The sequence below is a fragment of the Aspergillus glaucus genome (genome assembly GCF_001890805.1).
Source record: "Aspergillus glaucus CBS 516.65 unplaced genomic scaffold ASPGLscaffold_12, whole genome shotgun sequence".
NCBI classification, from domain to species: domain Eukaryota; kingdom Fungi; phylum Ascomycota; class Eurotiomycetes; order Eurotiales; family Aspergillaceae; genus Aspergillus; species Aspergillus glaucus.
The window spans coordinates 478726-502897 of NW_019170464.1; the positions used below are offsets into that span (position 1 = coordinate 478726).

General features: G+C 50.9%; 8 protein-coding genes across 8 annotated transcripts; 5 read left to right on the forward strand and 3 right to left on the reverse strand.

Annotated features, from left to right (window-relative positions):
* Positions 1 to 9: 9 nt before the first annotated feature.
* Positions 10 to 2466, forward strand: ASPGLDRAFT_127886 (TTC39/IML2 family protein; the record flags this gene model as incomplete). Its single annotated transcript, XM_022540748.1, has 6 exons — positions 10 to 94; positions 168 to 185; positions 250 to 326; positions 397 to 463; positions 524 to 1554; positions 1612 to 2466. The coding sequence occupies 6 exons, from the start codon at positions 10 to 12 to the stop codon at positions 2464 to 2466; spliced, it is 2133 nt and encodes a 710-aa protein (XP_022400201.1).
* Positions 2467 to 3127: 661 nt separating this feature from the next.
* ASPGLDRAFT_407156 (MFS transporter) lies at positions 3128 to 5620 on the forward strand. The gene is made up of 3 exons (XM_022545257.1): positions 3128 to 3994; positions 4044 to 4135; positions 4184 to 5620. The coding sequence occupies exons 1-3, from the start codon at positions 3612 to 3614 to the stop codon at positions 5374 to 5376; spliced, it is 1668 nt and encodes a 555-aa protein (XP_022400202.1). The 5' UTR covers positions 3128 to 3611; the 3' UTR covers positions 5377 to 5620.
* An 82-nt stretch (positions 5621 to 5702) lies between these two features.
* Positions 5703 to 10035, reverse strand: ASPGLDRAFT_82853 (nucleoporin Nup120/160). Its single transcript, XM_022550187.1, has 3 exons — positions 9274 to 10035; positions 7066 to 9210; positions 5703 to 7016 (listed from the first exon to the last, which is right to left on the reverse strand). Exons 1-3 carry the CDS (start codon positions 9911 to 9913, stop codon positions 5842 to 5844), a joined length of 3960 nt encoding a protein of 1319 aa, XP_022400203.1. The 5' UTR covers positions 9914 to 10035; the 3' UTR covers positions 5703 to 5841.
* A 55-nt stretch (positions 10036 to 10090) lies between these two features.
* ASPGLDRAFT_408591 (uncharacterized protein) lies at positions 10091 to 12184 on the reverse strand. The gene is made up of 2 exons (XM_022545287.1): positions 12099 to 12184; positions 10091 to 12045 (listed from the first exon to the last, which is right to left on the reverse strand). Exon 2 carries the CDS (start codon positions 11994 to 11996, stop codon positions 10209 to 10211), a length of 1788 nt encoding a protein of 595 aa, XP_022400204.1. The 5' UTR covers positions 11997 to 12045; positions 12099 to 12184; the 3' UTR covers positions 10091 to 10208.
* A 2564-nt stretch (positions 12185 to 14748) lies between these two features.
* On the reverse strand, positions 14749 to 15734 carry ASPGLDRAFT_36253 (uncharacterized protein; the record flags this gene model as incomplete). The annotated part of the gene is made up of 4 exons (XM_022544670.1): positions 14749 to 14909; positions 14969 to 15557; positions 15608 to 15625; positions 15690 to 15734. The coding sequence occupies 4 exons, from the start codon at positions 15732 to 15734 to the stop codon at positions 14749 to 14751; spliced, it is 813 nt and encodes a 270-aa protein (XP_022400205.1).
* A 983-nt stretch (positions 15735 to 16717) lies between these two features.
* Positions 16718 to 18001, forward strand: ASPGLDRAFT_48057 (uncharacterized protein). The gene is made up of 4 exons (XM_022546814.1): positions 16718 to 17088; positions 17156 to 17184; positions 17243 to 17383; positions 17444 to 18001. Exons 1-4 carry the CDS (start codon positions 16917 to 16919, stop codon positions 17825 to 17827), a joined length of 726 nt encoding a protein of 241 aa, XP_022400206.1. The 5' UTR covers positions 16718 to 16916; the 3' UTR covers positions 17828 to 18001.
* A 221-nt stretch (positions 18002 to 18222) lies between these two features.
* On the forward strand, positions 18223 to 20429 carry ASPGLDRAFT_36255 (uncharacterized protein; the record flags this gene model as incomplete). Its single annotated transcript, XM_022544671.1, has 2 exons — positions 18223 to 18643; positions 18706 to 20429. The coding sequence occupies 2 exons, from the start codon at positions 18223 to 18225 to the stop codon at positions 20427 to 20429; spliced, it is 2145 nt and encodes a 714-aa protein (XP_022400207.1).
* Positions 20430 to 21316: 887 nt separating this feature from the next.
* ASPGLDRAFT_48058 (uncharacterized protein) lies at positions 21317 to 24140 on the forward strand (the record flags this gene model as incomplete). Its single annotated transcript, XM_022546815.1, has 3 exons — positions 21317 to 22232; positions 22281 to 23637; positions 23686 to 24140. Exons 1-3 carry the CDS (start codon positions 21489 to 21491, stop codon positions 24138 to 24140), a joined length of 2556 nt encoding a protein of 851 aa, XP_022400208.1. The 5' UTR covers positions 21317 to 21488.
* Between the last annotated feature and the right edge of the window lie 32 nt (positions 24141 to 24172).

Sequence of the window (24172 nt, forward strand, 5' to 3'; positions counted from 1 at the left end):
GCGGTCAAGATGTTCAAGGTTGGATCGTGGTTTTATGGCAAAAAGCCCGCGGCTCAGGTGCAGTCGCTGGACTCGTTGGTTGAATTGAGGGACCGTGAGTATTTTCCGGAGATGATAATGGATTTGTGTGTGTGACTGAGAATGCTGGCTGACTGTTATGTGAACAGTCGAGGATGCGCTGCAGGGTATGACTTGCTCTAGAACTATGAACCCGGTCGTGTGCGACATACTAATCGGTGTCCCCAACAGCTGCGACCTTGATCATGAACGACGATGTCGATGGTGCCGAAGATGGTCTTTCCGAGGGGACTTCGTCTTTTCATAATGTGGGTTGTCATTGCTTGGAAGAGACGCTCAAGACAAAATGGTCGATGCGCTTACACTCTTCGCGGATAGCTCGGAAAAGGTGTAGTCGCATTTATTCGGGCGACATTAGGTTTTGAACAGGAGATTATGCGGCAAGGTTTGTTGATATCGATTGCAAGTTTTCTTGAGGCTGTCTCTGACAGATAATGTCTTGCAGCATCCGAGCGACTCGTCGAAGCCGAAACTAGCGCATCCAACGACCAACATCGAGCTCAGCACAATGCGCACGCCCCGAATAGCTATCACTCGCAGATCTATAGCCCCGGGACAGAATTCGCGCTTTGTCAGGCGATGGCCCAGCTGATGAGTGCTGTTGTTGGTGTCTTGAATGAGAGTCTCACGGAGAGTGTCAAGGGTTTCTATAAGCTGAGAAAGGCGTATCTGACCCTCGATGCGATTCTGAAGATGGAAGAGAAGTTTATGCAGGAAAGACAATCCGGGAAGGCATCAGCATCAACCAGGTCGAGCGAGTCATTGAACAGAGCTCGTGGAATAGGAAAGGCACACACAGATCCTACTTTGTCACATTCGTCGGATGATGCGTTATCGCGTAGACTCGACGATCTTGACGTTTCCCACGATTCGGGTGCTTCAACCCCGTCCGCAGGTGGTGCATCGACGAACATGCTCAACATCGATCCCGATTCCGATCTTTTCAGGAACCAGATTGACGTTTTTATACACTCCGGGGCCAATTTCTGTTTCGGTATTCTTCTGCTGTTGATTTCGATGGTCCCGCCGGCATTCAGCAAACTGCTCGGCATCATCGGGTTCTACGGGGATAAACAACGAGGATTGCGGATGCTGTGGCAGGCGAGCAAGTTCCACAACTTGATCGGTGCCATTGCCGCCTTTGCAGTGCTGGGTTACTACAACGGGTTCGTTCGTTATTGCGATATCATGCCAGATGCCATACCAGGAGAAGACGGCGACGTAGAGGGATACCCGCAAGAACGACTCGAGGGTTTGCTTGCAGACATGCGGAAACGATTCCCGAACAGCCAGCTTTGGCTTCTTGAGGAGTCTCGGATGGAGGGTGCTAATAAGAATCTTGAAAGGGCACTAGAGCTTTTGTGTGGGGAGAACAAGAGTCCCCTGAAGCAGGTGGAGGCTCTGCGAGTTTTCGAGCGGAGTCTGAATGCGATGTATCTTCATAAGTATGAGCTATGTGCGCAGTCTTTTCTCGAGGTAAGTACACGCGGATCTTCTGTCTAGATTTTTTTTTTTTTTTTGCTGACTTTGTAGTGCTTCGATCTCAATTCCTGGTCTCGAAGTCTGTATTACTACATCGTCGGATCATCGCATCTCGCCCTCTACCGCCAAACCCTCCAAAAAGATCCCACCGAAGCAGCCAAGCACGCCGAGAAAGCCACGGAATACTTCCGTGCAGCACCCCCATTGGCCGGCAAGAAGCGCCTCATGGCCCGTCAATTACCTTTTGACGTGTTTGTTAGTCGTAAAGTTGCTAAATGGGAAGCCCGCGCCAAGGAATGGAAGGTCCCGCTCGTCGAAGCAGTTGGTGTGGACCCCATCGAAGAGATGATATTCTTCTGGAACGGACACAGCCGCATGACTCAAGAGCAGCTAGAGGCTTCCTTGATTAATTTGGCGTGGTCTGAAAGCGACGCCAACAAGACATGGGCACGGGAAGGTCTGGAAGAGAAAGCGATCCTGCAACTCCTCCGCGCTGCTGTCCTACGTTCACTCCGGAAACACGACGAGGCTAGGGAGCTCCTGCAAACGCACATCCTCAACCACGACAAGAACCAGTTCAAGGGCCACCTCAAAGACGACTGGATCTGCCCCGTTGCGCACTTTGAAATGGCCGCGAATCTGTGGATGGAGCGGCCAGCGTACATCGCCGTGCATGGTCATCCTAACTCTGACCCCGAGAAGACAGAAACCAAGTCCTCGGCCACGGACGAGAAGGTCGAGCGGCAAAAGGCCCTCGCGTGCAAGGAGTACCTGGAGAAAGCGGCAAGATGGGAGAGCTACGAACTTGATGCTCGGATCGGGCTCAAGGTTACGGCTGCTATGGAAGCTGTAAGGAAGTGGGAAAGCATGCATGATCCTGCTGTGGCTGCAGGGTCCTATTCATGATTCATGTTTGATGTATTTCTATGATTTTCTTTTGGTTTTATTTTGAGGGATGAAAAACACGAAGATTGGATTGGGTATTGGGTTATGTATAGTGACGATTTTTGTAGGATTAGTTTGCTTTTGGATTATTTGGATAGTTTTCTTGAAGTGTTCAAGATTGAATACACTGTCATACATTCCACGTGACTAGTTTGACATCTATCTCCGTCAGCATGCACCTTCCTCCTCTATCCATCCGAGATGCAATCCCTTCTTCTTCAATCCATCTTAACACAATCAATTGGTCAACCATGCCCAACGGAGATACACAAACTCCGTATATAAATCCAACAAGCTCGGACAATGGCTTACATCACCGAGTCTCGGACTTCGCAGTGTCAACGCCGACTGCCAAAGATAGACAAGCAGCTCCACGCTCAATCACAGGTGGATTTCGGCTAAGACCCGCGGCGAAAGCTTGTCCTGTCTCCGTTGTCGGAGTGCTTCGTTGCAGACACTTGAAGGATATGATAGCCATCAGGATTAGGATCTAGATGTGCTATTACTGTCTACCTGCATTGCTTCGTGAGTAATCTGTATCTGGTGACCTGAAAATCGACGCAGATAGCTACTCCTATCGGTGTAGGCGTCCAACGAAACACCGACTTAACGGCTATCTTCAGTATCCCTATGGAGTACGGAATAGGCCCGATAGACCCACCTTCGGCAAACGATGAAACTCGCTTCTGGACTGGTTGAAAGCTCGGTTTCGGACGTCCGATATTCTTACTATACTCGGGATTTTATGGAGCCGGGTAAAACGGCATTACCACTGGGGAAAGCGCCAAAGTAAGCGCGAGCTTGATACGATGAATGATAGTACTCGGGGTAGTGTCTGGGCTGGGTCTGAAATTTTTTTACGGCCTTTCGAGAATGACAGGAGGCTCCACTTATGCTCGGAGATGCAATATATACTACCAGTCCCCTACTTTTTTTTTCTGTCGAGCCCCGGTGACGTCTTGGTTACGACTCTTTTGACTATTTTGTTACCACGGCTAGCATCGTTCTTGATATGCTTTTTGATATCGCTATACAATAAAACGGCTATCGGTTGAATTGAGAAAGTTATCCGGAGACCCTATTTCCATTCGGAAAATTTACAGACAATGACAGAGCACGGTCGTGCCTCTCGATCATCCAGCGACGAGGACATTTCCTCGATTGACGATGAAAGACAACGTGCGATAAACGGCGATAGCAACAGCAATGCCAATGGAGGAAACCTGGAAAAGCAGACCACTGCGTCTAGCTTGTCCATGTTCGAGAGTCGCGCGCAATCGGTAGTTTCGAGGATCCGGAGTCGAGATCCTGGCCAGACAATACCGTTTAATCATCCGTTATCGCATACGAAGACTTCGACGGATGTGATTGTTGATTTTGATGGGCCTGATGATCCGTATCGGCCGTTGAATTGGCCGTTTCGTAAGAAGGCGATTACGACGGTGTTGTATGGATTGACTACTATGGGCGCAACTTGGGCAAGTTCGATGTATGGCTTCAATAAACTGAGCTTAAGATTTTGGAAACTGACCCTCTAGTTTCTCTACTGGCACTGCACAGGTTGATGCACAATACGGTGTTGGCTCAGAAGTCGGTTTACTGGGAACCTCATTGCTGCTGTTTGGTTTTGGTAAGCTAGCTATAAACTAAGCTGCGCAGGCATTGACTAACAGCCCAGGTATTGGTCCCCTTCTATGGGCACCGCTATCCGAAGTCTACGGCCGCAAACCAGCAGTTTTAATGCCCTACTTCATCGCCGCGATCTTCTCATTTGGCACAGCAACAGCCAAAGACATCCAAACGATCATGATCACTCGATTCTTCACTGGCTTCTTCGGTTCCGCACCAGTCACCAACACCGGCGGCGTCCTGGGCGACATCTGGACAGCCGAGCAACGCGGCGCCGCCATCGTCGGCTACGCCATGGCCGTCGTCGGAGGCCCAGTCATCGGCCCCATCGTCGGCGGCGCAGTCGTCCAAAGCTACCTAGGCTGGCGCTGGACCGAATACCTAACCGGCATCCTAATGATGTTCACCCTCACTCTGGACATCCTCATCCTCGACGAAACCTACCCCCCAGCCCTCCTAGTCTACAAAGCGCGCCGCCTCCGCTTCAACACGGGAAACTGGGCCCTGCACGCCCGCCATGAAGAATGGGACGTCACCTACAAAGAACTAACCAACAAATACCTAATCCGCCCTTTCCAACTTCTCGCCACCCCCATCTGCTTCCTCGTCGCCCTCTACGCCTCCTTCGTCTACGGCATCCTGTACCTATGCCTGGCCGCTTTTCCCATCGTTTTCCAAGAAGTCCGCGGGTGGAACCAAGTCGTCGGCGCGCTACCTTTCCTCGGCATATTGGTAGGCGTGCTCTTCGGCGCAGCCATCAACCTCACAAACCAGAAATTCTACATCGCCCGCTTCAAAGCAAACAACAACTTCCCCGTTCCCGAAGCCCGTCTTCCGCCCATGATGCTCGGCTCCGTCTTCTTCGCAGCGGGCCTCTTCATCTGGGCATGGACAGGCAACTCCGCGTCAATCCACTGGATCGCGCCTGTCATCGGGACTGTCCTCATGGGTTTCGGATTCTTCACTATCTTCCAAGCCGCGCTGAACTACCTCATCGATACGTTTCAGAAGTTCGCAGCGAGTGCGGTTGCAGCGAATACATTCGTGCGGAGTATGTTCGCCGGCTCGTTCCCGCTGTTCGCGCAGATTATGTTTCATAATATGGGGGTTGGGTGGGCTGGTTCGGTGCTGGGGTTTATTGCCGTGGCGCTGATTCCGATTCCGTTTTTGTTTTATATTTTTGGGAAGAGGATTCGGGCAAGGGGGAAGTGGTCTAGGGCGTCGGTTTATGGGCATGACTAACTGCCCCCCTCCCTCGAGTAATCGCTTGGTTGAAAATACTTAATTTGGAAATATGCCCTGGTACATATTATGGGTTGAAAAGTTATGCTTTCTGTTTACGACATACCCCGACTGTTAATGTTTTCTATTGTCTTGTGATACCATTGATATGCATATGCGTGGTTAGGGCTCTGCACATATTATGATGGATTTGCATTACCATGGCTGTATTTAAAAACTAATTCACATATTAAGAACTGTATAAAATGGAACGTTTACTTTCAATGCACTGAAAATGATTAATAGAAGGAAATCCTTGTAAATTGCTCATCTGCTCCCAACCAAAACATCGAAATACAATACATGCAATTACCCTCAACCCAAACATAAACTCAAATCTCCTTAAATCCTCGAAAATGAACTAATAAACCGGGGAATATCTAAGCCATACACATACTCTCTCCATCCGCATTCTCAAAATCGAAATCACGAAATAACCATCGTCTCATCCCCATCAACATCCTCCTCATCCAACACCCCAAACTCCCAATCCCCACGCACGATCCTACTAACCCGATCTAACTCACCCTGATACTCGCGTCGTAAATGGTCCAGCGTAACAATCACCCGTTTCTGCGGTTTCTGGTTCTGGCTCTGGCTCTGTGCATAACCCTGACCGTGACCCTGGACAGATGATGAAGACGGACGACTTGCGTTGGAACTTGCGCGGCGGACTGTAGGCGAGTTTGTATCGATGTCGTCCATGGAGACGTTACCATCGTCGCCTACTGCTTGCGTTTGTCTGCTGCGGGGTCTGTTGTCCGGGCTCGTGGACTGGGTGGAAGAGGGGTCTTCTCGCTCGACGAGGATGTAGGATTCGCTCTTGTCGACGCAGGCGAGGAGGTTGATTAGGGAGAGGAGTTCGTGGCGGATTTCTTGGCTCTCTGGGTCGTCCTCTTCGACCATGGACTTTTGGTCGTCGGCGTCCTTGGCCTTGGCGAGGGCTAGGTGGGAGGTGGGGTTGTCGCGTGCTTGTCGGAGGCGTTGGACGTTGCGGTATGCGATTTCGGCTGCGCCGCGGTAGTCGGCCCGTGCGATGCGGTATGCTTGGAGGATTCGTTGGAAATCGGGTGTCGAATCAGCCCACTTGTTGTTTTCAGTTTCCAGGAAGGAGTTGAAGGAGGATTGTTTCTTGGCGAGCGAGACAAGAGTTTCGTCCACGTAGGATGCGAGGTTGGGGACGAGGGAGGTGGGGAAGTGGAGGATTTGCTTGAGACCGGTGCTTCCTGGTCCCGATGCGGCGAGAACGGTTGTGATGAGGGAGTTGAGGGCGGATCGTTGCAATGCGACGTCCTTGTATCGGGTGAGTGCGGAGTATGCCTCGTCGAAGTGGCAGGTCTTTAGTGATGCGTGGAAGAGGCGGGACAAGAGATCGGTCCGTAGGACATTGTACTCTGGATCTTGCTCGCTGAGCTCGCTCTCTAGTGTTTGCAATGCAAGACTGGCAAAGTCTGCAACGTGCGAGAAGGACCGCACTTGCTCGAATATCGAGAGGACATGCTGGAAGTATTTGGGAAGGCCGTTGTGGAAACAGTCCACCGAGACAATATCGAGGAGAGTCGACGACATCTCGTGTAGGTTGCCCAGAGGCTTTCCACAAGCTTCGAAATGTCAGCTAAAACCCATCCAAAAGAACCGAGGATAACTTACAAAGAAGATAAGCAGCCTTCCGGAAATACAAAGCTGCAGTATCATATTCTGTCATGGCCACGTACAACCGTCCCTTAACGTAAGTCGCCCAAGACGTGGTTGCTTGGAACCGTAAAAAGTCCCACGCAAGATCAATGTTGTTCTTCGCAATAAGATCGCACTGGATGTAGACCAACGCATTCGGGTAAGCAACCTCGCCTTGACGCGTAACCCAAGACAAGACATCTCGGATTCCAAGCGTCAAGGTATAGCTCTGGGATCGCCCAATCGCTTGACGTGGCTTGATATCAGAAGCGAACAGATCCTCGAGGATGGTCGCCACTCTCTCGCCTTTGTTAGAGCCGGCGTCCTTCTTCAAGGAGAATGGCGAGCCCGATCCGTCAGTTGCATCGCTTGTCGGCTTGCCAGTGCTCTTCCGGACATTCGAGCTAAGCCAGTGCATCATCTCATACTCCCTGAGCAGAGGAATGATGGTAGAGAACAAATCAGCCGCATCAAAGGTCGATCCCTCCTCCTGGTCCACCTCGCCGTCTAAGAAAACAACAAGGACAAGCAAGTCAACGAGAAGTTGACGCGTTTGCAAAATCATCTCCTGGACACCGTTTACCGTAGCCCTGACTCCGAAGTGTGTGGCGAGAAGGTCCGAGTCCTTCCCAGGTCCAAGCGGGATTGTGTCGAGAATTGCGTAAAAGACCTCACTCGGCAAATTATCGATACTCAGATGCTCGTTCATAGCAGCGAACAAACCATCGAATATCTTATTGGAGACCCGCTCCCCAAAGTCGCAGCGTTCCCGGAAGACGTCCAGTCGGTCTGGAATGGACGAGGACGGCTCAGTAAAGATCTCCGCCTCAATAGCACCCCAACAGGCCGCTTCAAGTTCAGCTGGGAATCTCTTCCTGAAGCTCGAAGCAACCTTCATCAAGTGAGACGCTTGTTCGAACAGGTCACCCACTTCCGATCCCAAATCCCTGTGCGACCAGCGGTCCACGATCTTGGCTCCTTCCGTGCGGAGTTCAGCGCCAGTATTGTGCAGGAGTAGCTCTGTAGAACTGCATTCCCGTATCATAGCGCAACTGTCAGAAAGGAGCAGCCATGGGGTTTCGGAATAGGTGTCGTAGGCAATAGAGACAGGTTCGTATCTGCGCCTGTTAATGTCTTCAGCGGTCTGCCAGAACTGCCGCCATTTGGTGTCTGTATCTGTGGGATATCTCGTGAAGTCCATGTGGTCATCTGCATATTTCCGGAGAGACACTGTTCCCGCGACTGTGGTACAGAGTCTCTCTGGGAGAGACGCGCTCTTTTTGAAGCTGCTAGACGTTGATGCGAGCGGTCTGAGAGCCTCGTTATAGATGGCCAGAGCAGTCTCGAGCACCTCTGGAGTAAATCTGTTGGGCTGCAAGAGGTACTTCAACCACTTCTCGGTCGGATCAACGACATCGGAGGAGACCAACGCCGGTGGTGCTTCCTGTCTACGTGACTCCATCGCCGTCGAGACCCAGTTTGTATACCAATCCCTCTCCAAAGTGTCAAAGTTGAAGTGCAGGGTGTACAGCTGACACAAACTGTTATTCTTCCAGAGAACCCACAGCTCCATGCCCTTGCCTGCTTCCGCAGGCTTAATCTGGAAGTCGGCAATGCTCCAGAACAACATGTTCCCTGTCGTATCTGGGTCCATTGGCCTAAGGGGTGCATCCGGGTATAAGTCTTCGATAACCAACTGCGATGTGAGGCCTCCCTTGACAGCCCAGAACTTGAAGCGTCCATCCTCGAAAGGCGAATATGTGACCACGAAATAACGGTATTCACCATCCAATGCTCTCTCTGCGTTGAATACGCGGATAAACGACGATTCGGAGGGGTTCAGGGATAAGAAATTGGCGTCATTTTGTTGCACTTGGCGATTCAAGAGATCCTTCGAAGCGACAAGTTTATCCGTGGCAAGGTTCCATATCTTCAATGTGTGGTTCAGACAGACAACAAAGACGTATGTCTGGTCGGATGTAGTGGCAATCGCATTGGGGACATTTTGGTCGAGATTGCGTCCTCTGTATTTAACCGGCGGCGGCGCATGCCAGCGGACAAGGCCCCGAATCGAGGAGCCCCAAGTTCGTTCATCGAAGGTAAGAGGGGACCAGTTCGAGCCTAAGTCATAGTCAGTTCCCATGTCCCAACCAGAGGCCCATGTTTAGGAAGAGAAAGAAATACCGTCATCACCAGACCTCCTGGTCAGCCGCAGAAGCGACCCGTTGTCCAGAGAAACAAACAGCTCCAGCGGACTGCTAGCATGAAGCCGATGGGGATACGAAAAGGCCAACGGAGCCGGAACACACGTCTTGCACCACTCCGACACATTATCATCGATCGCAGACACCCTACGGAAGAATTCAGGTCGCAGCGTCAAGGTGTGCAGCTGCTTCGACGCCGTAAGAACAAACACGTTCAACGCCTCATGTTCCTCCAAATCCGCGAACTCGACACCGCACGGGAGGATCTCCTCCTGAAAGTCCAGGCGCAGCGTGACATTATATTCGTGATGCTCGATTCCGGCCTTGGTCAGGTCGACGCAGTGAAGTTCCAGGACTCTGTTGTCGTTGATCACTCTCCACAGGAACGACCGGGGATAGAGCTTGCGTTTCCGAAAGTAGAGGGATCCCTGGGTCGCGAGATGGCGTTTCGTGAATTCTTCGTCGTCCTTGGCTACTGGCAGGTCATTATCCGTTAAAGCAGAGAGCGTGAATCGGGCCCGGCGTTGCGTGCTCCCCTGGGTTGGGATCGGGATATTGACGACGGTGGTCGACGAGTACGGCCGCAGATCGACCCGGGTGTCTTTGTAGATTCTCGCCATGGTCGTGGGAATTGACGACAGAACAGCTTCTTCAAAACTAAAATCACATTCAGTTCAAGGCTCCATGGTTGTCCCTCGTCAGCCTCTGCGTCTGTCGCGGTGTTGTTGTTTTTTTTTTTCTCTTCGCTGACAGGCGCAAAGAAAGGCGGGAAAAGCTGAAGCTATTTTACAGTCTTGGCATTGGTCACCGCCATCAGTATACATACACGTGAATGCTTGAATAGCTACAGCAATGGAAATTTTGTACAATTATTTACTGGTGAATCAAATGACACAAGTTTCTGCTCTGAAGGGCTTATTTTGGAACATGACTATCAAGACAACCCAACAACCACCCTGGCATGTCGCGTATACAACCACCACACGCAGCTTCAACACATCTAACCAAACTCCCAAAGAAGAACGGCTTTCCAGTCAACCCAGGCCCATAGTGTGCATATTTTCCAGAGTGCGTCATTATAGCACCAGTCGACGGCGGAATGATCGGCCCAGTAATCATACACCAACATGTATCAGTGATAAACTGAACCCCGAATGCTTCTAGCTCCTGAATAAGTCCGGCTTGAGAAGCTAGACCGTAGGTAGAACGTCCACAGGTAACTGTAATGGCAACGTTATTGTCTTTCGTGCGGCCTCGACAGAGTTCAGCGAGCTTTCTGGTTTCCGTTAGGGAGAAGTGAGGGTTTCCGAGGGAGACCAGGTCTACTGGTTGAGGATGAGATGCACTGTTGAGCTGGTTCCAGCTCTCGGCTAGCCGCTTCGGCACTATTTCTATGGAGCGTGGATGAGATCTTTTGTCAATGACGGCGTCGAGTGAAGTTGCTTCAGGTGTGACCCCGACGATATGGAACATCGGAGCGCTCGACATAGTCGCGAATGCAGCTCCAAAGGCTTTAAGATCATCTTTGCATGGGCTCAATGACTCAAGCCCTTCCACCACTGGGATCTGACTAGGAGATATTGCTCCTAAGTGGTAGCCCAAGAGAGAATAAAAAGAGTCATCGATAATCGCAGCTCCAGGGACATCTGTAACTCTCACAATGAGTGAAGCCAGACGATTGGCTTCAACATGAGGACCTCCTTTTGGCGCCCGCCCAGTCAGGGCAATCGATATATCAAGGAAATCGGGATACTTCATGGTCTTCGCCCCGAGAACACTATTCACATAAACAACAGCATTGGACTCAGCCCATGCCACCTGCTCACCAAGTTTCGGTGCGCTTTCGAGTTGATAGGGAGCGCAGGTAAAGGTTGGTCGTGCACCCATATTGATGTAAGTATCTGCCAGTTTCCCAGCGGCTTCACCGAAAACGGGATCGATTCCTTGAGCGCGCCATCGTTGCTGATCAATGGATATGGAGTTGAGGGACGTTGGAACACGGACTTTTCCTCCCCAATCCCTAAGTTTCTCTGCAAACATAAGAGAGCCTGGTCCAGTGTAGATACAGCTGTCCACGTGGACCTGAGTAATATCCATCAACTCCCTGGCGCTAAGTAAATCTGCCATCCGGAGAATGATTCGCATCGATACCCGAGCAGCTTCACCGTAGGCACCATCCAAGAACGCTCTGTCAATATCTGAAAGCTCCACATCACTCGCAAGGGATAGAGACTGTTCGACACCGTTACCTGGTGAGTGTTCGTCCAGGGTAATGAGGGACTCGTCACTATAAACATGCCCATCAGCAACATGCAAGCAACGGCCATCCAACCCCAAAACCTCCCGAAAATCCTCCGGCCTCAGAATCATAACCGGAATAGCCTTCCCAAACATCTCCTCGGCAATCATTACCCCAAGAGTCAGGATATCCTCCCTTCTCTCGAATAAAATCGCCTTAGGCCCCTTTTCATTAAGCAGAAGCTCCAATATTACCCCGCTACCAGAGCATGAGCCACGACCACCCGGGATAGCGAGAATGGTGTCTTGAAGAAATTGCCCGCTCAATGTGTGGTGACGATCGATTATCTTGCCTGTTTGGGGGTTTACGCCGCCCCAGAAGCTCAATTCTGTGTTGCTGGCGAGGAGTTTGCCGGAGACTTTGCCTTGAACGTAGGCGGTTCCTTGGAATGCCTTTGTGGCCATGGTCCTTGGTATTGGGCTATTGCTCGGCTATGGCAAGTTTTGTGGATTTCTGTTGAGAAGTTAGCATCTAATTGATTGGAGGGGATAAAGGTGACGATTTACCTTTAATTGCCAGTTATTGTATTGTAAGCACTCCGCAGTCGTGCCTCAGTCGGTACTCTGTACATGTGAGGAATAGACAACAAAGTAGTAGTAGTAGTAGTAGTAGTAGTAGTTGCTATTTAACGTCTGGGAGGATTCCGGATCGGAACATAAGACGGGCAGAGCGGAACTGCCTGCCTAGAGCCTAAGGCTAATTAAGTACAGGAAGCACCTCCAGGAGGATGCTTAGTAATGGTGAGACCTCCTGGGTAGGCAGTAAAGTTGAGAGGTATAGGGGATCTATCCGGCATTTACCTGTTGTTTCGCAGGGGAAAAAACCCCACCCAGGCTCGGGGGAAAACCTGCGAGAGATAGATACTTGGTATAGACAAGATTTGTGGGCGAAGGATCAGGCAGAATTCGAACCTACAACCTGCCTGGTGATGTGCGCACTGGCAGGCTAGCCAGACTCAGTGTCCATACCACTGAGCTACTGGCCCGAATAGACAACAAACGAAGAATGGATTTGGGGGGATTGATAGTGTCAATCACGTGAAAGACTGCGTAAATTATTATTTTTTAGAATTGTATAGATTTTCGATCATTATAAGTATAAGGCATGGCAACTGGACAGGAAACAGTACATATACAGTAAAAATGAGCAGAACAATGTCATACATACTCATGGGAACGTTGAAATCGTCAAATAAAACGGAAACCCGGCACACCACCACTTATTCATTCTCCAAGTCCTTCGGACTAGGATCACCAATACCATCCTCATTAATAGCGAAGAGAGCATCACTCTCAGGCAAGCATGGACTGTCGTATATCTTGCATACTCTCGTCTCACCCCTCCCCTTCTTCAAGCTTAACCGGGTCGTACTAGCGTGCGCAATGATATTACCACCAATCGGTTTCTTGGGATCGGGGTTGAACATCGCACTCGGGCCGCCGTCAACCTGGGCGACGACCTGGTTGGTGATGACGACAGCGATACCGAACTCATCTGCTAGTCGTTGCAGCGTGCGCATGAATTTAGCCAAGTGGGTCTGTCGAGACGACAACTCTCCACGGCCGTTAAAATCGGTACGATATAGCGAGGTAGCAGAGTCGACAACAAGGAGCGAGAAACGGGTTTCACACATCATCTGGGATGCTTGGTTCAAGAGCTGAAGTTGGTGATCTGAGTTATATGCTCGGGCATATGCGACGTTATCGAGAACCTCCTCGCCAACCAATCCATATCGTTGAGCAACGGCCAGCAAACGCACGGGTCGGAATGTCCCCTCGGTGTCGATGTACAGGCATTTGCCCTCGCCCCCTCCCATGTCGAATGGTAATTGGCAGGTGACCGCAAGTGTGTGGCATATTTGACTCTTTCCTGTTCTGAACTCTCCGAAGATCTCGGTGATGGAGCCCGTTTCTATCCCACCTCCCAAGAGTGTGTCAAGTTGTTTGGATCCGGTCGTGATCGAAATAAGCTCGCTTCGTCGGGCGTGCATCTCGGTGGCGGTTGTGAAACCCATCGGTACGAGTTTGGCAGCTATAAGTCAGTGAAGTTAGAGAATGCGAGTTCAGACAGCGTCTTCTGTGACATACCTTCGACGAGGATTTTAGTAGCCTTCTGTTCCGAGATACCCTTGATCTGTTCCAGCAAACGTTTTGGTCTATACAGTGTAAGTTCATGACCAAGCCTCGAATCCTAACGCAGCAAACATACGTATATGCGATTGATTCAACGGTGTGGTAGCCCGCATCGACGAACAGCTTAATGTCTCTTCCCGTCAAACCTGCAACGCCCTACAAGAAACATATACGTTAGAGACACGCTTTCGCAAACAATAAGGCTTCTCGATATCCTATAATTCGCGACATCCCAAAGGACCATGGCTTACCTCCAGCGCCGAGAGCGGGGTGGGTGCTCCTGGGCCTGGAAGCCCATTCTCGTCAAGCAGTTCATTCTGGGACTCGACTTCGCCGGTCATCGTGATTCAAAGGGCAATGCTATCGACGGGATGGTGGGATCTCGTGAGTTCGCTAGAGTAAGGCCTCTGGCCTCTGGATAATGGTCGATCGACGTGAAGGCACGCGTTTGGATTCGGTTGCAATTCTGACTTTCTATATTGGAATTCTGCGATCTTTTTAAGGCAATTAGGGGGTCTGTTGCCTTCCGGTACTCTCCAACCAGGCAGAATTAGTGATTATAAAGGATTCGGGTCTGTTGCTGTGGCAAATCGTCTTCTGCCAAACCAAATGTTGCCTGGGCGTTGCGGACGCGTCGGGTCCGTCACGAAATCATGTGACCCATGTCGGGTTTGTGCCTCAGGATCCTAGAGGTTACAATACCGTACACCTCTGCAGATATCAATAACCATTCATTTTGCCTCTTGACACGCAGAGACAGTTTAGTTCATGCAACGTTCAATACATACAACATGCGATAGTCATTCCAAAACAAAAAAAAAAAAAAAGTACAAATACCCCCCAATTGGCCATACTTCTAAAAGAATGTTCACAGCGTCCACCGATATTTCCGACAAGATAGGAATACAGCAGTGCTTTCGGACGAAAATATATGACCACAAAACCAGTCTTGACTCGCAAGATTCACCGTGAGACCGAAACAAGATTGTTGGTTTAATCCGACACAAAGAGACGGCACCTCGATTTACAGACGCGACGACCTGGACATCCGCTTTTTGTCACCGTCCGTGCCTAGGGGCATAGGGCCTAGCTGGAATGTTTCCGTTGGTTGTACTTGGAGTTGTTCGTCAAAGAGCTTGCTGAAACGTCGTCTGATTTCTTCGGACGATGGGCGAACGTATTTTCCTAGAAGGGAAAGACTTGTCAGCATTATGTGTAGCTCCAACATTGCGGACGTGCATTACCTTCGAGTCCTGATTTCCGTTTGTATGTCTCTGGCGTCTTGGTTAACCACGAGCTACGGGGGCCGAACCATTGTCTCGAAAGGCGTGGTCCCGGTTCATGCGAGGCTCGCGGCTCAGGGTGCGTTGCGGCGGTCCGGATAGAGTGTAGGCTTGCACGAGGTATGTTCGTTGAGATGCTGGAAGCCCCCTCGTTGCCTAAGCCATTTCCATCCAACGCCCTCAAGGGAGCAGTCACCTGTGGTGCCGAAGGCAGAAGTTCCTTGTCATCGTTGGCATCTACCAAGGACGCTCTTTTCAAGGGCGAGCCGGTGGTGACAGGAGTCGATGGAGGGCTTATGGTCGGCGCAGGCTCTTTGGGGAGTTGATCTAGCGCCTCATTGCTAGAGATCCAAATTCCCTCAACCTGGACACCTCGTTGGAGAGCCCTGGCACCGAACGGGATATCGCTTGCGTGGGTCAACATCGGACGCAATTCGCCATCCTGCGCTTCGGTATCGTGCTCCGCTTTCTGATATGCTTCTGCCGTAGCGCGTCTGAGATTTCTTCGGTTGCGGAGGAGAATACAGAAGGAGTAGGTGAGAACGACAGCCTAGTCCTGTCAGTGGAAGGATCATGGAGGTTGGCAAGTGTTTCTGTTACCAGAATGCCTGCGAGCACCTATTGTTCGACAAACGGTCAGCGATAGTTCTTCAAGTGCTCCTCTGTGCTTGACGAAACTCACGAAGCATAGCTTCTGCCATATTTCCCAGCCGACCCAGAACTTCATTTTGGCTGATGTCGGGTGCTCGTCTGGTTGCAAATGCGAGACAGACTTAAAGAGTCCACGGGAGTAACAGCAGCAGTAAAGACTAGATGGGGCTGAGGATACTCGGGGGTAAATCAAGTTGACTGTAGATATGTCGTCGAGAGATGATCAAGAATAAACAAGTCAACGACCCATCACAAGGAATAAAGGATCGCTCGTTTGCTTTTGGTTGGCAGGGAAGCGTAACGATGGAGACGGATGATTGACAAGACATGACAGGAAGGGAATAGCGAGCAAACGGCTAGTACGCGGTATAGGACGAGTCGAGAGAGGAAGGCAGGCGTAGGTTGACTGGAAGGTGCGATGCCATCATGCGCCTTCCTTTTTGGGAAGCATGGCTACCTACTCCAAGTACCGGCTACGGAGTAATGCGATACGCAGCGCTCTCGACATCGAACCAAGCCTACTAGTAGAGTGTAAAATAAGTACGAGCATAAAATACTACTTTAGACGACATAAATAAGATATAATGATAATGAAAGTAAAATCACGAAAAGAAAAGAAAAAAAAAAAAAAAAATGCGGTTGTTCCACCAAACAGCCCATTTCCCTGTAACGAAACGGTGTCATCTGGCGACGCCATCCCAGGGTGGAGGAGTCTCTGCAGAATTGCTTCCCTCAAGGGTCACCTCCATTGCTTAGCGCGTTGTAGCGATCGTGGACTACTCGCACGAGTACAACGACGACCCCGGGATTCGTACCAGGCACCAGTCTCGCTGGCCGAAGCCGAAGCAAGGTCACGTGCTTAGCAGCGAACCTCCCACTAGGTTATCCATGACAGATTCTTATATATAACCCAATAGTAGTATATAGCCTTATTTTTCAGCCCTGTATGACATCAATGTCTTCAAACCTTTGCATGTAGCAATTAAACAATCAATAAGGAGTCTTACATACGTAGTAGAAATAAATTTTCATCCGAGTACTCCGAGTTCCCTGATCCTTTAAATTAATCCCTTATTCAGGGTCCGTCCCAACACGGAGCGCCGTGCCTGAATGTAACTGTACCCCATACGAGCTGATCATGTGCCTCGGCCTCACCCCTCCACCATAATCCCGGACTCTTTCCATTCAATGCCCAATTCTCCTTCACCCGGTCCCAATCTCGATAGATTTCTAAATACCGCATTCATCGGGTCTCAAAATGGTGCCCTTTCGTAACTTCTTGGCCAGAAAATCTGGTGCTTTGAACAACGCGCAAATCGAGAATAACAACAATGAAAACGAGCCTCCTTCCACGGATAGCCAGCGCGGGACTCCCCTGAGTGTCAGGACGAGTAGCGACAACCCCGATCCTCCGGAATACAAATTGAGCGGTAGGGCATTTGCTTGCGATATTCCGACAGCATCTAGGTTCGCTGATTGATCTTCAATGCGCTACAGTTGTCGATGACAATGGTTCTTATCTGCCGGTATGATTCGCCACAGTTGGCATCCATACCATTAAGAGACTAAGACTTTTACGGATAGCCCTCACCACCGGAGAAACAAAGCTTTTGGAGCAGATACCCTGGCTCAAACAGGTCGTCAAATAACCATCGGAGCCTTGTCAATGATAATGAGCCATTCTCGATATCCCGCGAATCGTTCGATTCTTATCGTCGGTCCTTTGTGAGTAATGCGCTCCGTCGTCTCTCAACTAACCAGACTCATCGCAATTCTTTCTTGTAGGATATCTCTGCCCGTTCCCCCGTGAGCTATAGCGACACAATGCCATCTCGAACTTCCCTCGACTCCCGCTTTTCCCGCATCACATCCCCTTCTCTGGGCCACAACGGATTCGACAGACCTGAACCCATGGAAGAGGAGCAATTCGAAGACGTCGGGCTCACCGATGATGAAGTGAAGCCGCCACCAAAAAAGAAAAACGTGTTCTCGCGATTTGGCGATTTGAATTTCGCAAACTCGAGCGACTCCCAGTCTTCAACTGGTTCGAAAATCTCGTCGCCGTTTGGCTTTCATCTTCCGGGAAGGAAACGAGGACAGAGCGGTGCAGGGTCTGAGCTAGGAACGGTGAACCCACCATCTGGCGACCACAATGTAAATGGACAATAATGTGGAATGCATTGGTTTGGAATATGCAGGCGTTGGGAGTTATATATCCTTTCGAACATGATTGATGCGACTATCCTACGCAATGTTCATACACGATGGCACTTTAATGTCCAGCCAGTTCCATGGCCGCCATAGTGAATAATTAACACCATCTAACCCCATTGTAGATCAGCGATCATCTCTTCTAGTGCATGAGAACCCATGCGGAGTCCCTGATGTGATTACCCTTTTGGGACGCTTATCACGATAGACACTGCAAACGGCACAAACACCACCCTCACCGCCCTGCAGAAAAAAACTTCCCCGGCAGTAAAAAGAAATTGCAGCAAAAAAATTACCGGGCAGTTATTCACACCGGAATAACCAGATATCAATCGCAAATCAATCAATTCAGGATGGCCGGTTTGAAGCGTACCGGAGACGCCCGCGACGACCGCAATGGCAAGCGGACGAAGGTGAAGGGAGGCGCTGTCCCTCCGCAGAAGACGAAAGCGGCTGCGCCTGTGAAGAAGGCGGTTTCTAAGCCTTCTAAGGCTGACTCAAAGAAGAAGGATTCCGCCAAGTCTGCGAAGACGGATCAGAAGAACGGGAAGAGCAAGAAGGTGCAAGAGGAATCTGAAGAAGAGGAGGATGAATTCGACCTTGACGATCTTTCGGACTCCAACGATGAGAAGGATCAGGATGAGGATATCGACATGGGTGGCTTGAGTGATGAGGGTAGCGATGACGATGACGATGAGGAGAATGACGAAGAGGACGAGGAGGAAAGGAAGCCTACGGCCGAGTCGAATGGGAAAATGTCGGAGGCTGAAAAAAGTATGCTAGTGTCGCATCCCAAAGTATGGATCAATGGCTAACGAGTCTATGCAAATCCTTAGACAACAACTCGCGCGAATCGCACATCAAACAAAAAGCCCTTCAACAAGAGCGCAAAGCCGCCAAGCCCAACGCCGACATCATCGCCCGATCCAAACAGCTCTGGGAACGCCTACGTCGGAAGTCGCATGTTCCTCTCGAGGAGCGGAAGAAGCTTATTGCAGAACTCGATGGGATTATCAGTGGCCGTGTGAAAGATTTCGTTTTCAAGCACGACTCGGTCCGTGTCATTCAAACCGCTTTAAAGTACGCCAACACCGAACAACGGAAGCAGATCGCACGTGAACTGAAGGGTAGCTACGTCGAGCTGGCGCAGAGCCGGTACGCCAAGTTCTTGATTGGAAAGTTGATTGTGCACGGAGATGCCGAGATTCGGGATATCATCATCCCCGAATTCTATGGTCACGTCAAGCGCCTTATTCGTCATCCCGAGGGTTCTTGGATTCTAGATGATATCTACCGTCAGGTCGCGACTAAGGATCAGAAAGCCAATCTGCTTAGGGAATGGTACGGACCGGAGTTTGCTATTTTCAGGGATAAGAGCGCAGTGCCGTCCGCAGACCTGTCTGAGATCCTCGCGAAGAATCCGGAGAAGCGATCGCCAGTGATGCACTTCCTGCACGAACTGATCAACCAGCTGGTGCAAAAGCAGTCCACGGGATTCACGATTCTGCACGACGCGATGTTGCAATACTTCCTGAACACGAAGACGGGAAGCACCGATGCCAGTGAATTTATCGAGCTGCTTAAGGGTGACGAAGAGGGTGATCTACTTAAGAACCTGTCTTTCACCAAGTCCGGATCGCGGTTGTTGTGCCTTGCTCTGGCTCATTCGAACGCAAAGGACCGGAAGCTGTTGATCAGAAACTTCAGAGATACGGTCAAGGTGATGGCAAGCGACCTTCACGGGCATACCGTCATTCTGACAGCCTTCGAAGTGATCGACGATACCAAGCTCACTGCAAAGACTTTCCTCACGGAGCTGCTGAACCAGAACGACGACGCGGAGACTAGAAACGAGGAGCTGATGTACCAGGTGAACGACCTGACGGGCCGTATCCCCATCCTCTTCCCATTCGCCGGTGACCGCGTCAAGTGGCTCCTCCCAGATTTAACCTCGGAGGCCCTCAAGGAAATCCGCGAGGTCCGCAAGGAGACCTCGAAGAAGGACCCCGAAGTCCGCCGACAAGAACTCGTTAAAGCAGCCTCGCCAACACTCCTCGAACTGATCGCCGCCCGCGCCGACTCCCTCCTTGAGACAAGTTTCGGCTGCCAACTCCTCTCCGAGGTCCTCTTCGACGCCGACGGCGACAAGACCGCCGCCTTGACCGCCGTCGCTGAAGCCGCCAAGTCGCGCTCCGACACCAAGGACGCGCCGTTTGTGGGACGACTGCTCAAGTCCCTCGTGCAGGGCGGCCGCTTCAACCCCGCAACCAAGTCCGTCGAGAAGGTCCAGCCCCCGCTCAACTTCCACACACACCTCTACGAGCAGATCCAAAGCGAAATCATGTCATGGGCCACTGGCTCGAACGTGTTCGTCGTCGTGGCATTGGCCGAGTCAGACGAGTTTGAGAAGAAGAACGAACTCCTCAAGACGCTGAAGAAGAACAAGAAGGCATTGGAGAAGGTCATTGCCGACGCAGCAGCTGAGCCCGGCAAGGACGGAAAGAAGGGCAAGGCTGGTCCTACGAGTAGCGGGGCGAAGTTGTTGTTGGAGAAGGTTTAATGGACATGTGCATTTGAGCGATTCTATTGGTATATGTATTGTTTCTCTCTTGATGTTTGGTCCTGGATAGGGCTTTGTACAGATTTGGTTTGCGGTCAGGAAAAAGTCATTTCAATTTTCAACTTGTTCGGCATGATTCGCTTGTACATCTAATACTGTTCGAATCGATATCTATACTCTGTATGACTGTCACTCCGCAAACGCGTGCAAAATCCGAGATGAGAATAATAAACGTCCCGAGGGCCCACATGAAGTCTAATCCTGTCTATACGAGATTTTACGAAAGTCTTTATTTCCCTTGTGCGGATCCAATTCGGGTATCCATGGGTTGAATATATAGAACCGCAATTCCGTATCTTAGCCCTAGCCTCATAACAAGCTGCAACATCTAGACCTACAGCCACAATGAGGCTTTCACTTCCACGGTAAACAATAGCCAATCTTCAATATCTGATCTTCTCAACGCTGCTTACAGCGGACCATACCCTAAGTGAGTCCCGCGACACGTGACAGGTCAAAGCAAGACCATTTTCTCGATCTGTCATTTGAGAAAGAAAGCTGATTGCCTACCCGAAAAGGAATAAAGTGAGACATCACAATGAGCACGAGTCAATGTTGTATGTACTGAGGTGTCACTCCACGTGCTCCGTATCAAGTATGAAAGGGGAAAATAAAGATGGACAGTACCCGACCAATAAGAAGCATCAGCCCCACTAAATAAGCCAAAGTTAGGGGTCACGTGGATATGGAAAGTTGCGCCCTTCCCAAACAGGTATAGCTTCAGGAACAGGGGGATACATTTATATCCCCTTCGGGTGCTTATAACACCGCCAGACGCCAAATGCCGATTCAAAAGGGAATAGGAAGCCCGTTCACACTAATAATTATAGATAAATGCCAATGGCTCCATTCTAACGTTCGCCGTTTTGTCCCTCACCGTCATCTTCGCAATTCGGCCGTCTCTCCTTTTCTTCAACCCGCACGGCTTAAAGAAAGGAAAAAACCCGCACTCCGTTTGACAGCAAACAAACGAACCGAAGAAGACAAACGACAGGCATTATGGCGGCTACACCGACTGACGATGCCCAGCGTCAACCTCCGGCGATTCCTCCATCACCAACATTGACGAACCCCGATATGATCTTGCCCGAGAACGAAGGCGAGCGCGAATCGCAAACTCCGTCTCCGCCTTTCAATCTCCCCTCTCTGTCGCATCTGCAGGCGTTCTATGGATATACAAATAATAATAATACTCTTAATCCGAATAATGATAATAATAATGATAATCACCTGGCCGTCGGCGGCGCGTCTTCTTCCATTGGCGTCGCCTATCCCCTCGCTAATACTGGCAATACTCGATCCTCCTCGAAGAAGAACTTTTCACGTCACACGGGCCACCGCTTGTCGGATATAGGGGAGGAGGATGGGCCGGGGCCCGTACCACCTCCGCGGTCGTCGTCGCGGACTGGTCGATTTCCGGTGAACACGCCTTCTACGGGGCAGGACTGGCGGGGGATGGCTGGTTCTCCGGCGACGCGAAATCGGACGGGGGAGGAGAGCGGGATGATCAATGGTGGTGGTCAAGCGCAACAATGGCAAGGGTCGGATCAGAAGGCGGTTCCTGGGAAAGTGCATTCGTTGCATATGGGTGTGAACGATATGAATAACCATAATGCGAATGGTCGGGACGGTACGCCGCTTGCGCCGGTTGCTGAGGGGGGCGGGCTGGGGGAGGAATTCTCGTCGGTGATTCTGAGCAGTGAGGCGGAAAGGATTCTGGATAATGCGAAGAAGAGACTTACGGTATGTACTGGGTTATCTTGTATGGAAATGCAAAACTGATGTGTGCAGCTTATGGAGGGAAACCTCACCAGAGCCCGTTCGTCGATGCGATCCCCGTCAATGTCGGCCTCAGCCTCGCCTTCACCACAGCTGGGACTTGGCCAGCCGGTGGGCGGACTGTATCGCACGATATCCAATTCAGACCGTCAAGCTTCCGCTGCCCTTCGTCCTCGTCCGATGTATAGCACCTACCAAGATGCGGCCGGTAACAGACACTCCCGAGTGCTGAGCGAAACCAACCTCCCGTCAGGACAGAACACCTCTGCTACCGAAGCCAATGGCATCTCACGTTCCGTTAGTGCAATGGGAACGACCACCCTCTCTCGAGACGACAAGTCATTCCGCTATGAACCAACCAGAGCATATCTCACCCATCGGGCATCTACACCATTGATGCAACAACACAGAAGTTCGCCAGCCCTCAACAGCAACAGCTCGCGTTCGAAGCAGAGCACACCGACATCTCCGGCAGGACTGGGCATTGTGAGTGACGGAGAAAACCAAGCCAAGATCAACAACATAGACGACTTCAATTCAGTCTATCCCGCGGATCCACCTTCGCGCACGCAGTCGCAGCTCCAAGTGCGCGATCTCCAGGACCAGATGAAGGGCCTTCATATCAAAATTTCCTCGTTGAAGGTCAAGACGCAAGAGGACGGTCTTCGTCGTCGCAGTCTACAGAGTCTGCGGACGCCAAGTCCTCTTACAGATGCGGAGTTGTGGTATGCGCGTGCGATGGATTATAAAGACCGGCGCGGTCACTTGAGCCCAAATCCGACGGGTTCTCGTTTATCGTTCGAGAGTGCTCGAGAAGTGAGCCGGAAAACGCCTAGTTCTAAGAGTCAGTCGCCGCGCACTGTTGAGAGCGATGAGCCAGTAATCGCAAGTGAACCCAAGAAGATCGATACAAGCCCCCAGATCAGCGAACAACCCTCTAACGAGAGTCTTTATCAAGACGCAGAAGAGGGTGAATTTGACGACTCTGATGACACTGAAATCGACCGGGAGGAGTTGAACGAAATCCTCCGGGAACCTCTAGATGACGACCTGGACGATCCAGCCTTGGAGCCTTTCTCTGGGACTCCGAATGCTGACGCGACGCCTCACGAGGAGCGCGAGGATGCGTTCGACTATGAACATTTCATCCTGCATAGTGCCCTGGGTAACTACTCGCGCTCGAAACTGCGTCGCGCGAGCAACATCTCCAATTCTTCTGTTGAGACCACACGGCCGGTGCATAACCGTTCTACGCGACACTCGCGAGCTAACAGCGGAGCATCGGTATCTACTGATGCTACTTTTGCTACCGCCGCAGAGGAGGGTGACTTCAATGGTGTTCTATACTGGGACCGGAAGTTCAACGATGGTAAGCCTCCTTAAACCCCCCCCAAATTGACCTCAACTAACTGTACAGAACTCCGCGCCCGCCACCACTACTCCCCCAGCGACGAAGACATCCCCATTGACCCCGAATCCTTCCCTGAGGAAGAAATGGGCACCCCCAAAGCCACCCGCCGCGAACCCCCTGGCCGCATCAACGGCCACATTCCCACCTCAACCGGCTCTCTCGAACCACCACCCCCCCGATCCGACACCACGGGATCCGCAACACCAACAGCTCTTGCCTCGTCACTTGTCTCGACGGTGCGTGCAGCCTCGAGCAGTCCCTACTCGCCTATGGAGCCGAATACTGGGTTGAACAATGACGACGAACGGCTACTGGAACAGCTGTTCCAGAGTCTGGGGAACGTGTGTATGGACTTGCAGAATATAACGACGGGCCCGGAGCCAGATGAGAAGGCAGTTAGGGTGTTGAGGAGGAGATTGGATGCGGCGAGGAGAGTTCTGGATGGGGAATTGGATGCTTAACTTTGTTTTTTTTTTTTTTTTTTTTTTTTTTT